General features: G+C 40.2%; 1 protein-coding gene across 1 annotated transcript in view; it reads right to left on the reverse strand.

Annotated features, from left to right (window-relative positions):
* Window positions 1-13,165, reverse strand: part of ache (acetylcholinesterase (Yt blood group)) — a 35,851-nt gene that overhangs the window by 11,183 nt on the left and 11,503 nt on the right. The window contains exons 2-7 of the mRNA XM_087837859.1: window positions 5,766-6,292; window positions 4,327-4,550; window positions 3,967-4,227; window positions 1,804-2,026; window positions 1,400-1,642; window positions 815-1,007 (exon numbers count right to left, since the gene is read on the reverse strand). Of these exons, the coding sequence (XP_087693985.1) occupies window positions 815-1,007; window positions 1,400-1,642; window positions 1,804-2,026; window positions 3,967-4,227; window positions 4,327-4,550; window positions 5,766-6,252 (1,631 nt within the window). The 5' untranslated portion in view covers window positions 6,253-6,292. The remainder of the gene's footprint in view (window positions 1-814; window positions 1,008-1,399; window positions 1,643-1,803; window positions 2,027-3,966; window positions 4,228-4,326; window positions 4,551-5,765; window positions 6,293-13,165) is intronic.

The raw sequence follows: 13,165 nt of genomic DNA on the forward strand, positions 1-13,165 counted from the left end.
CACAACAATTCTGCTTGCAGTCGATGTCAGTACTCATAGTACATCACTACTTCACGTTCCATTGCAGCATGGTGCAGAACAAAGCCATTTTGCTCAATGAGAAACAACTCAGATAATCATATCTGAGTTGTACGTGCTCACTAAGGATCACTAAATGAAAATGGACAGCACCACACAGAATAGTTGTTAGATAATTACAGTTGATTGTTGTTTTTTTTAATGTATTATTGTAGGGTCTGCCTTACAATATAAAGCACCTTGAGGTGACTGTTATTGTGATTTGGTGCTGTATAAATAAAACTGAATTGAATACAGGAAATGTCTGACAGTATTTCTTGCTGCAGTCATTCCAACAAGTACTGAATTATGTCTTCCAAGCTGATTAAATACTGATCACTCACTAAAATGCACATGAATTTGTAACTGTTACAGAATGTTTTGTTTTTGCTGACAGTTTATGCTACTATTAAAACAAATTGTAGCTTTTTCAATTCTTTGTAACTGGATACAATTTCAAAATGAGATCAAATAATTTAATTTCCCCCACTGTGTACCTCACAGCGTTAACATTTACTTATTAAAGCCTTTCCTTCAAGCCAAGTAGCATGAGGGTTAACTGCCAGGAGAAGCTCTCTGTGCCTCCAAATTCATGTCAAGACTCATTAACCTGCAGGAATTAAAGGGCTGCTTACTCATACAGCTTTTCCTGCATTCTTTATTTTGACTGAAAAACATGGCTGCTGAGGTGCATTTGCATAAAAAAAACTGGACATGGACCCTAATTCCATAGGTAGTTTTTTTTTTGTGGCCTCACCCAGTCCGAGCAAAGTTGGCCCAATATTTCATCATACGTCGGCTTAGCTTCTCCTCATCTCGGGTGTAGTTGAGTCTCTTCACCAGTGGCAGCCCGAAAACAAATTCAATCTCATAGCCATGGATCACCCCCATCCATTCTGGCCAGGCCAGATTGGATGCCCGGTGATCGAAAAGGTAAAGATACATCCCTCCTTAAGAAATAAATGGTGGAAGAACAATTATAAATAATTAATCATCATTATTATTTCATTTTTACTCTGAAACTACAGATATGATTTCATCTTTTACAAGGACAGTTAAAAAATAAATAATTTTTCCAACATATTTTACTGATCTATCTTCAGAGTATCAACATCGCTTACATGACAAATGCAGATTAAATTGTTGTAAAGTTGTCCAGCACATTATAGCATATTTTAAATAGTTATCATCTGCATTAAAAAGTGAAAACGTGAAATTTAATTTAAGTATTGTACCAAATTGTTCTATCAACAGAAAGCAGGTCATTCAAACAGTAGCGTGTCTGAGTATGGGATATATATACTTCTATATCTGTCAGACCACACTAACTCGGGTATCCTACCTTGTGAGTTTCCACTGTTCACCCCACCAAAGTTGATGCCCCCCATGTTAGCCTTGAGGGCATTGTGTTGTGCATAGGAGCGAGCGAAGTGGGCCAGCGGGCAGATGACGTTGTGGTCACCGACAATGTCATCCATGGCATCACGGTTTTTTATCTCATTATTCTCATCCATCCAGTCAGTGTACTGCAGCACCACTGCTTCCAGGCCGATATCATTAGCATGAGGTACGCTCAACCTAACACCTGGAAGAGTGACACTGAAGTTTTTAACAAGATAGAAGTAAAACTGTGCCGTAATAACCTGAAGTAGGATTAACTTGAATGTTTTGGATGGATTTATACAAGTCTCTCTGCTCAGTTACATTTATCCATCCAAAAAATAAACATGATTTTGGAGAACTTACTTTCCAGGAAGTCCTCTCTGGAGATCAGACTGTCGTTGTCCTTGCTGAAGCCTGGTGCTCCATACAGCAGGAAGTAGGAGCCTTCATTCTGATTAACGCCGAGGAGAATCTGCGTGTCTTTAAAGTTCCCTGAGTTGAGCATGGCCTCAGGAGTGTCGGGCAGAAACTCACCATCCACAACAGGCACAAAGGAAAATCGAAACAGAGCGGACCATGGCAGAACCTGCATGGATGACAAACCCACATGGGACTGTGAAATAATGCAACACTGAACACCAAGAAGTGCTACTTCCTACTCCAGAACCAAGCTACTCCTTTTGTGTGACTTTTACATACTGGTACTGGGGCTGCAACGATTCGTCAACATGACGTCGATTATAACGATTTGGCGACAGGGAGATTCAAACAAATGTGGAAGCATGTAACAGCAAACAAAGTTAAATGCAGACTGTGCAAAGCAGAGCTTTCCTTCCATGACAGCACTGATGCAGTGCACGAGCATTTAAAACGCTGGCACGCTGGAGCTGCGATGTCCACTCCAAATGGGTCAGTTTTATGAAGTTAGTGGGTTGCATTGACACGTTGCTTATATGAATGTTTTTACAGTAATGTTTACATTAGCTGTCAGAAACTTCTCAGGATGAAACACTTTAATATTGTAGTAAACCTCTTCCACCTAATGTTAGGTAGTTAATCTGTGGATTGGATTATATCAATAATTAACTGCTGAACACGACACCATCTGAGAAACTATAATCTATAACAAATATGTGATGAGCGACGGTCTTTTCTAAATCTGTTTTGTTGGTAAATGATCGTGATGAACATGTTCAGAGTAATTGTGGATTCATGAACTGAATCATCTGTAAACTTTGTTAACCCTGTCAGACCCAACCCATCAAAAAATAGAAAGAAAATTCATGTTTATTAACCCTTAAAACAAAATCCACAATTTTTTGCTATATAAGATAAGACAAGATAACCTTTATTAGTCCCACACGTGGGAAATTTGTTTTGTCACAGCAGGAAGTGGACAGTGCAAAAGTTATGAAGCAAAAATTAGAATACAATAAGAATAAATACAGTACACAACTGTACAGAATAGAATAAAATAAAATACTATATACAGTAGAATAAAATATACAATAAGATAAAAATAGAATACAAATGCTATATACAACTGAATAAAAATACAACGATGCCAGAAAAGATTATTATCGTGTTGTGTATGACATATATTTATTATATATTTTTTGTATCGCATTTAATACATTGGGCATTTTTGGCAACAATGTTAATTTTAGCCAAAAAAGAGTTTTGTCTATAACATTTTGAAATTATGGGAAGTGTTGATCATGTTGATGAGACAGAGGTCTCAGAAACTTATAGCATTACAGGGTTAACTTGTTATTTTGGACTAGAAAGCAAATTAGTTTCCTATTTGCACATTATTTTGTATTTAAATACTAATAGCACTTTAATTTGTATAACTAATATTTTTATTTATATGATTTTTATTCTGAAAGTCCTATTGAGTCCTTTTAAAAATACATTTGATTATTTTCAAATTCATGTGTTTCATTATTTTCTGTGGAACGAGACAGCAGAGTGGGCAGATTTGAGCAGGTGAGGACTGAAGACTAGAACAGGTTTGCCCACAGCACTGTGACAGTTAATAATTGCTGGCTAACCGACTAATGGAAGCAAAACTGGCAGATTTTTCAACTACCAAGATAATCATTAGTTGCAGCCCTGACTGATACAGGTACATACTGTCCCTCTGTCCTCGTTAGTCTGACCTCCCATTTCGGTCTTCAGTTACTGAAACACGGCTCGTTATATCCGTGTTTGTGCAACTTGGCTTTGAATGAGAAAAACTTACTAACTACATCCCTTTGGTTGGAGAAGCCCGTGCTGGAGAGCAGTGGGCTGTTTTGTGTTCTTGGGAACACTCTCCTGAACTGTTTGAGAGAGTCTTGCGTTTGAGTCCGGTCTGATTTTGATCCTTAACAACATATTGTGCACTTAGTAGGAACCACAGGTAATAAACCATGTCATTGCATCTCAGAACTAGTGGTTTGAATTTAAAAAAACATCAAACTGAAAATAAGTCTCTCGTCCACGTTGCAACACGATAAGTCAAGCAGAATTTGTGTAAATTACCTGCCACTCATGATCGATAAGTTGCTGTGGAGTTTTACCGCGCAGACAATCTATTATCTCGGTGTCATTGCCTCCGTTGCAACCGACGAACTTTGCTAGCTGTGTGGCACGTCTGCGCGCTTCAGCGGGACTCACTGAGGCCCAGGGGCAGTTGGGGACCCCACTCTGGAGGATGGCTCTAGTGAAAGTGGGTCGGCTGTCTGGAGACAGCAGGTGGAATCCTACTGAAGCTCCGCCAGCACTCTCGCCAAAGATCGTAACCTGTTTCACAGAGAGAACAAACAGAAAACTAAATCAAAACAGGCTCATAATAATTCTAGCATAAAACAGGCTAGACAAATAAAGCAATGAGAAACACACCTGTTTAGGGTTTCCACCAAAGAAATGGATGTTGTCTTGTACCCACTGCAGCGCCATCCTCTGGTCAAGGAGGCCGACATTGCCAGGAGCCTCGGAGGAGCCATGCAGAGCCAGGAAGCCGAAAGCACCGATCCGGTAGTTCATCGAAACCACAATGACTGTCTCGCTGTGAGCTAGGTAACGACCATCATACACATCCAGAGAAGAAGATCCACTGTAGAACCCTGGAAACGTGGAATATCACAACATTAACCTACAATATTAGAGCGTACTACAACAATTCATCGCTGTTATTCAAGAAGTTTAATGATTAGAATTCCCAGCGTAATATCCTCAATCCTTCTACATAAAAAATAATCTGACAGACGATGAATTTTCTAATGTAATACATCAGGAACGGCTAACCCAGTGCTCCATTGACAATTGGAGTGATATTCCTAGTATGGTTTGTGAATTCTTAAGTACCTCCACCAAAGGGTGGGCGATATAAACGATATACGATAGAAATGATATAAATTTGGCCAACGATAGAGATTTTGACTATATCGCTCTATCGCGATAGCGCATGTTGATGATGTCATCAAGCTGCGCCCGTTTTGGTCGAAAGCATCGACCAAATGCTTTCAACTGGTGGTTAGGGTGGTTTGTCGCTGACCACCAGAATCCCTCACGTTAACTTTTATCGAGTGGAAAAAAAGTTGCCGTTCATCCTCCAGCTTCACTGTGCTAATGTTATGCTAACATAGCTGTGTCGCTAGCAATCACGTAACACAACATTATATACCAGGTAGTCCAACTTCAGTAACCCTGCAAACGTCACTGCTGTTTAGTTTTCTGTCTTCATTTATGTTGGAAGTGGTAGCAGAGCTGTACATTTTAATTAGTTTCAAAAATCTCTCAGTCAGAACATGGTATGAAATGTTTAGGTGGAAACTAGCGAGCTAACTTCCTGTTAACTTCTAACTCCGTTAAATTTAATAAATTCTGTTTTCATGGATGTTAAACTTAATTGTTACACCCGATAAAGCAGCAACGCTGATGATTTAATTAAAGATGAAAGAATTTAGACCGTTTTAAACTCTCAGTGTTCATTTGACTTTGGGACCTGAAATAGACGGAGTTTTGGACCCAGATTACTCCGTGAAGCTCCTCACTACGGCAGCCGTAATGCTCTGACAATCCATCAAGCAGTGCAGCTACAAAGTTGTACTAAAACATTTTTAACAGATTTCTGCATGCCAAAATCGGTTCGAGGTCAGTAAGCACAACCAGAATTCATACATAAGGCACACTCTCGATTTTTGAGAAAATTAAAGGATTTTAAGTGTGCTTTATAGTGTGGAAAATACGTTATACAGAAGAAAATAATATATATCTTTACCGCACATGCTTCAAATTATAGCGCGATATGAATTTTAGGCCATATCGCCCAGCCCTACCTCCACCATAGATCCACACCATGACTGTGAGGTTGTGAGGTCTGGGCGAGGAGGGCACCCAGACATTGAGGTAGAGGCAGTCCTCATTCATGTCTCTGTTAGGATTCCACATCTCACTGCCCTGGAAGCCTGGGAATGCTGTGTCCACATACTGATAGCACGCGTTGGGGTATTCCTTGGCCTCGATCACTCCAGTCCACGGACGTTTGGGTTCCGGAGGACGGAAACGGCGGTTCCCCAGTGGGGGCTCAGCAAAGGGGATGCCCAGAAAAGCAGTTATGTAGCTTTGATCCGGCACCAGCTGGCGGATGCCTCGAACTCGACCGGTACGTGTCTGAACAACCAGGTCTCCCTCGTTCTGGGAGAAGCAGAATGGGATGACGAAAGCCAGGAGGAAGATCGAGGAGAAGAGAAGAACCACAGTGGGCTGCATCTTTGTATGCGAATATGGTCTGTGTATCTGAAGCAGATGTCGTGACTCTTTCATCAGACAAGGACGGCAGGGTATGCTCTGTGTACGCTCAGATCTACAGAGAAGACAGAGAGAGAGTAATGTGATTACAGTACAGGAGAGGACGGAGAACAGGCAGAATCAGGGAGGGAGAAATGAGACGAGAAAAGACAGAAGTATGAAAGTTTCACCAGTGTGGATTTAAGATTGGATAGGATAGACAGACAACCCCGAACAGCCAGTTGAATCATATTAAATAAAATAAATAATCATCTCAAGGGTGGATTGAATGCTCTATCTTTAGCAACTAGTTAATCTATGTGAGGCTTTCTCAGTGCGTGTGCACGTCCTGGTGTAGTTTATCAGTGTGCAGCATGGCCAGCGTCGACGTGTTGTCCTGCTGCGGCTTCTGAGAAAAGACTTATTAAATATTCAACACCGAGACAACAGCAGTCTGACAGAGTCCGAGCTTCACCAGCATAAACAGCTTTTGGTTCTGTTACTGCAGATTAAAAAGCTGCTTATGTTTAATAGTGACTAAAATTGCAGGATAAATATGTCTAGGTGGTGAATATCAATTTACTAAGAAGAGTATATCATGTTTTTTTTACAGCTCTAAGATAAGAAGACCTGTAACTGTAATGATGCTGGTTGGGTTTGGTGGGTTTCTGTGCTAATAGGTCGACTAACAGACACAGTTTATTTCAATAAAGAGTAGTCCACATTAGTATGTGAAAAACAAGATACAGTCATTCAAATCAGGTGTCAGCTAAGTGAGGCGTGACTTGTTTTTGACATGAGGGGGAACTCTTTCACCTCCCCGGATACAACTGACACACAACAGAATCATAATGAGATTGCAATAAAATAAAATATTTAGGCCACGTCCACACGTACACGGGTAGTTTTGAAAACGGCGATTTTCCGTTTTCGTTTGTTTTTTAAATCCCGTCCACACGTGCATTTCAAATGTTAACTAAAGACAGAAGCTTGGCTGTTGTGTAGACTCACAACTTAATAATGAACACAATGCATACAGCATACATACATTTAATGTTTTACAAATTCAACTTATTCAAAATCGACATTGGGATTTGGGTTGTGAGAGCGTCTGTGTTGAATGTAGAAGCCTCGTCCGCCTTTGGCTTTCTAAATGGAGGGACAGTAACTGTGTGTATGTCAGTGTTTAAAAACTGCAGACAGATTAACAGCAACAGTATTTTGTCTCTGTCCACCATTGTAGAAATTAATCTCATGTAAACAATAACGTGAGCACAGCTTGAGGTCAAAAACGGCGCACACCTTTGACCTTTGACACGTAAACGCAAAAACTGAGTTTTAAAAAAATCTCTACCCTGGCAGAGTTTTAAAAATCTCCATTTTCAGTGACCCAAAACGCCGTTTACGTGTGGACGAAAAGCTCAAACATAGAAAAATCTGTGTTTTCAAAAATACTCGTGTACGTGTGGACGTAGCCTTAGAAACAGCTGTTTTATTACAATCTACAGGGTGGGTCATTTATATGGATACACCGTAATAACATGGGAATGGTTGGTGATATTAAAGTCCTGTTTGTGGCACATTAGTATATGTGAGGGGGCAAACTCCTCAAGATGGGTGGTGACCATGGTGGCCATTTAGAAGTCGGCCATCTTGGATACAACTTTTGTTTTTTCAATGGGAAGAGGGCCATGTGACACATCAAACTTATTGGTAATGTCACAAGAAAAACAATGGTGTGCCATTTTATTACGGTGTATCCATATAAATGGCCCACCCTGCATTCCACCACCTCTCACTATATGATCTTAGCATATATGTGAATATATGGCGATGTTGGAACAAAACTTCATTTTCATGTGTCACATTCAACATGTGTCACTTGTACGTGACTTAATGGTCACCAAAATCTGGATTACCAGTAAATGCTGAATGAAAATTTTGAAAAAGCACTACAGGTCTGGCAGAATCCAGAGATTTCAACCATATGAACTTATTTTGGATTTTTCTTTTTAACAAGTTTCTATTTATATAGCACTAAATGGTAAATGGCCTGTATTTGTATAGCGCATTACTAGTCCCTAAGGACCCCAAAGCGCTTTACATATCCAGTCATCCACACATTCACACACTGGTGATGGCAGCTACATTGTAGCCACAGCCACCCTGGGGCGCACTGACAGAGGCTGCCGGACACTGGCGCCACTGGGCCCTCTGACCACCACCAGTGTCTTGCCCAAGGACACAACGACCGAGACTGTCCAAGCCGGGGCTCGAACCGGCAACCTTCCGATTACAAGGCGAACTCCCAACTCTTGAGCCACAAATCACAACAAAGGTTTACTCAAGGTGCTAAATGGAACAAAATAAAATATTTAATAATGATAAGTTTATTTGTATACTTAATCAAACATATTGGGCCTGCAAGGAGTGTCATAATAAAGTTAAACATTCACACTCCAATGGGTGTGTCAGAGAGCAACATGAGGTTACTATCATCTCCCAGGATATTCGGCATGCAGACTGGATGGAAACACCAACCTTTCTGGTAGTCGGTGGCCTGCTCTACCACCTGAGGTACAGCCACTTAATAGCTGGATTAAGCACAGGCATATAAGCGAGTCTATCCTGAAAGGAGGCTCATGCACCTCAAATTGCTCAAGTCATGACAGAGAGAATCTTTAGCACTGTTATCAGGAACTGGGAACATCATCTCAAAGATAAGAGCCTCACTCCAGAGCATGTCCAGTGCAATCGTGAGTTCATGACCTGCGAACTCCAGAAAGCTCTGATAAGTCTGCCCAATAATAAGGCTCCAGGTCCAGATGGATTTCCAACATAACTCTACAAATAATTCTGGACAATTCTGGCACCAGTACTCCACAGACGTTGCAGGAAATCGAGGAAAACAGCAGACTACCATCAAATATGAATACTGCCAACATTAGTCTCCTGCTAAAACCAGCAAACACCCTGTATTTCCCATGAGCTATCGTCCCTTATTAATGTTGACCATAAAATAATCTGCAAAGCTCTCTCAGAGAGATTAGAGAAGATAACCCCACTCTTAATTCATCCTGACCAACTGGTTTCATTAAATGGTAAATGGCCTGTATTTATATAGCGCTTTACTAGTCCCTAAGGACCCCAAAGCACTTTACACATCCAGTCATCCACACATTCACACACTGGTGATGGCAGCTACATTGTAGCCACAGCCGCCCTGGGACGCACTGACAGAGGCGAGGCTGCCGGACACTGGCACCACCGGGCCCTCTGACCACCACCAGTAGGCAACGGGTGAAGTGTCTTGCCCAAGGACACAACGACCGAGACTGTCAGAGCCGGGGCTCGAACCGGCAACCTTCCGATTACAAGGCGAACTCCCAACTCTTGTGGGGCGATCGTGGCGAGGTAGGCACTCATCAACAAATACACGCAGATTAATTTAATAGACTACTCATCCAGTAAAAACCACAATATTGTTTCTAAATGCAGAAAAAACATTTGACAGAGTTAACTGGAAATTTTTATTTGCAACTTTACACAAATTTGGTTTCGGAAACTCTTTGATAAACTGGTTAAAAATATTAAATAATTCCCCAACAGCTTGTGTCAGAACAAATGACCAAACATCCTCCAGCTTCTGTCTCCAGAGGGCTCCAGGCAGTGATGCCCGCTCTCCCCTCACTGTTTGCAGCTTTCATCAAACCAGTAACAGATGGTCTTGCCAAGAATCAATTATTTATTTTTAATGATGTAAACCATCACCAGACTGGTTAGATCTCTGGAAAGATCTAAACATTCCAGGGTCCACTCGTCTTCTATGTTCAAGACACAAATGCAATTCAAAGTGTTACACAGGTTACATTTCTCAAAAGCTAAACTAGCAACAATATTTCCAAACATGGACCCATCGTGTGATAGATGTAAACACACTCCAGCTACGTCCCTTCATATGTTTTGGCATTGTCTTTTTGTCATTATTAGCTAGACGCCTGATTTTATTTAAAAGGAAGTCTACTACTGCTCCATCACATCACCACTGGATAAGGGATGTTATGCAAAATGTCAAGCTGAAAAAAATCAGATGTACTCTCAACGGATCCATCAGCAAATTCCACACAACATGGGAGCCTCTGTTAACATACGTCAACAATCCACCTGGTCTGGAACGGGAACCTTGAATGTTTTTGTCTGTCCTGGAACAGGCCTGTAAAAACTGAGAGGTGCACCCCTGTTTTCTTTTCTCTCTCTTCTTGTCTTGGTGTTATCTGTCTTTATGATTTGTGGCTATCTGTAAAATAATACAAATGTTCTGTATGATAATTGGAAAACTACAAATAAAGTGTTTAAAAGATGTTAAAATTATTGTTATATGCTGTATTAATAAATCACAAAAAGAACTGAAGAGATTATTTGCTGTGAAACCCAAAGATACATTTAATCATTTTCATCATTTGAAATGCAAATACAAATTGGAAATTTCAAGCATTTAAATACAAATTTAGCAAACAATGACTACATGACACAATAACTATGCACTCTAAACACACTAATCTAAAGACTCACTATTAAAATCACCGTTATTGATTTTGAAGACACTCCCACAACGGCCCCTTTTTTTCCAGAGCCACCAAATGCCACGTGTTCCCATATAATCTTGTGATTGGCTATTGTGGTGCTTTTTTCCACTGATACAAGAGGAGAAGTCATAGTTTCTTCTACTCTGTCCTTAAAAAATATTTTTATGGTTTCTTCCTGCATTGAATGTGACTTCAACACAAATTAGAAAGTGGTATGTAGTTTGACTTCAATGAGTAAGTGATATGTACATACCGGTGCATCCATCAACTCTAGAGGGTCCACTATGTTATTTTTACTGTAGATTATACAGTCTTTTTTTATATTTTTATTCTTTATTGTGCTGCTGTAGCACAGTAAGTCCTCCTGCAGGATCAAAGTCTGTGTTTTCAAACTTGCACGTGTTCCTCGTGTCTTTCCAGCTCAGTCACACCAAGTTTCCACTGTGATGGAGGGAAAGTTATTTTCTGTCTCCACACAGACATTTGAAGACCCTCATAGCTAAGCCACAAAGGCTGAGACAGGTGTTTGGTCACACGGCCACTATAAAAAGGCATCAAAGTAAAACCCTAGTAAATGCCACACCGTCTCATGGATTAATGGGGCTCTGGGTTTATACTAGAAATGCATCTCCTCACAGCTAGAAACGTTAACCATTTGTGAAAATAACATACAGGAAATTAGAATGGAAAGAGGATTTGGGTTTCTAAAGGTCAGAGAACATTACGTTTAATAAACTCAAAGACTTTTTATTTTGCTTCATATTGCAAAAATGGAAACCTGGCAACCCGCCCTGGTTGTACTCTACCGCTCACCCGGGTCAGTTCACCTGCCAAATGACTTGAGCTAACCTAGAGCTTGACATTTAATTTAGCTAGTTTGTCGTATTAATGTTTAAATATTATAAAATTGTGTCAACACCAGAGATGTAATCCGATTACTTTTTTCAAGTAACGAGTAAAGTAAGGGATTACTATTCCAAAAACGGTAATTAGATTACCGTTTCTTTCCCGTAGGAACGCTGCGTTACTGCATTACTAAAACCGTGATTTTTTTGAGAGTGTCTCATGACAGTGACGTAAGCAAGTGCGACGTTTGTGACAACAGCTGTGTGCAGATCAACAATGGATCATATATCGAGTGCGGAGAGAGTATGAGCGTGCAGCGTTTAAAGCGTGGAAGTACTGACCTTACTTTGAGTTTGATTCCATAAAAAGTGACAAAAACATTAGTGTCCGTTGTGCGTGGGAAGAAAACTTCTTTTTACAGCAAAAAAACCCCTAAACTTCCAAACAAGCTCCGAGTAGCTACGACGTAATGGGAAACTCACAGAGAAACTCGCGGATTCTTCCACTGACCGCCGCGGCACACCTGCACCAGGGTAAACCTCCGCCTACCCTACTCCTGCTTTACAGGTGAAAATAGAGCAACAGGACCGCTAGTCTTTGACTTTATTTATTTTCTGCTGTGTTTTACTTGCATCTATTTGAAAGACTGAGTGTAAACACAAAAAAAAAATTATGTGCTGGAATGTGCAGAAAATAGGTTAAAATATTAAACAAATTTCTTCCAGTCAGAGAATGTTGCATATAATTAAATTTTTGCTTGATGCATAAAGTTAAAAGATTAAAACTAATAAAACAAGTTTTAAAAATGGACTTTTCCATTTGATTACATTTTGTATGATGGATTATGCAGAAAAAGTAGAATTGGGCTGAAAGATCTATCGCTTTATCACCTATTCAGGTTGTAAATTGTGTTTTTAAAAAGTAACTAAGTAACTAAGTAATTAATTACTTTTGAAAATAAGTAATCGGTAAAGTAACGGGATTACTTTTGGGGGAAGTAATCAGTAATTAGTTCCTGATTACTTTTTTCAACTAACTTGACCAACACTGGTCAACACATTGTGTACTGTAACAGTTTCAACAAATGCTTTCATTTAAAGTGCTGACAGTGATACAATGGTAGCATTTCGAGCCCACGCCTCATTTTTTGGTGGTTTCTGTGTAACTGATGCAGTCCTGCACCTTTTACTGCAGGTGACAAGTGAACGGTGACAATGCAAAAATACATTCTTTATACTGAGGAAGAGTGCTCAGAAATAGTATTCATGCACTCAAGTACCGCCCCACTACTCCTCCTGTGTGACAGTTATCCTCTTTTCCTTACAGTCTAAGTTTCTGTCTCCAGCCTGACTGGTGTGTGTCAACTGTGTCCAGCCACTGCAGCACAATTATTCATTTCAATTTTATACATAAAACACCAAAATCACAACAACAGTCACCTCAGGGCACTTTATACTGCAAGGTAAAGGCCCGATAATAATGCAGAGAGAACCCCAACAATCAGTCGATCCCCTCTG

This window comes from Neolamprologus brichardi, chromosome 3 (genome assembly GCF_056152115.1).
Source record: "Neolamprologus brichardi isolate AB-2024 chromosome 3, ASM5615211v1, whole genome shotgun sequence".
NCBI classification, from domain to species: domain Eukaryota; kingdom Metazoa; phylum Chordata; class Actinopteri; order Cichliformes; family Cichlidae; genus Neolamprologus; species Neolamprologus brichardi.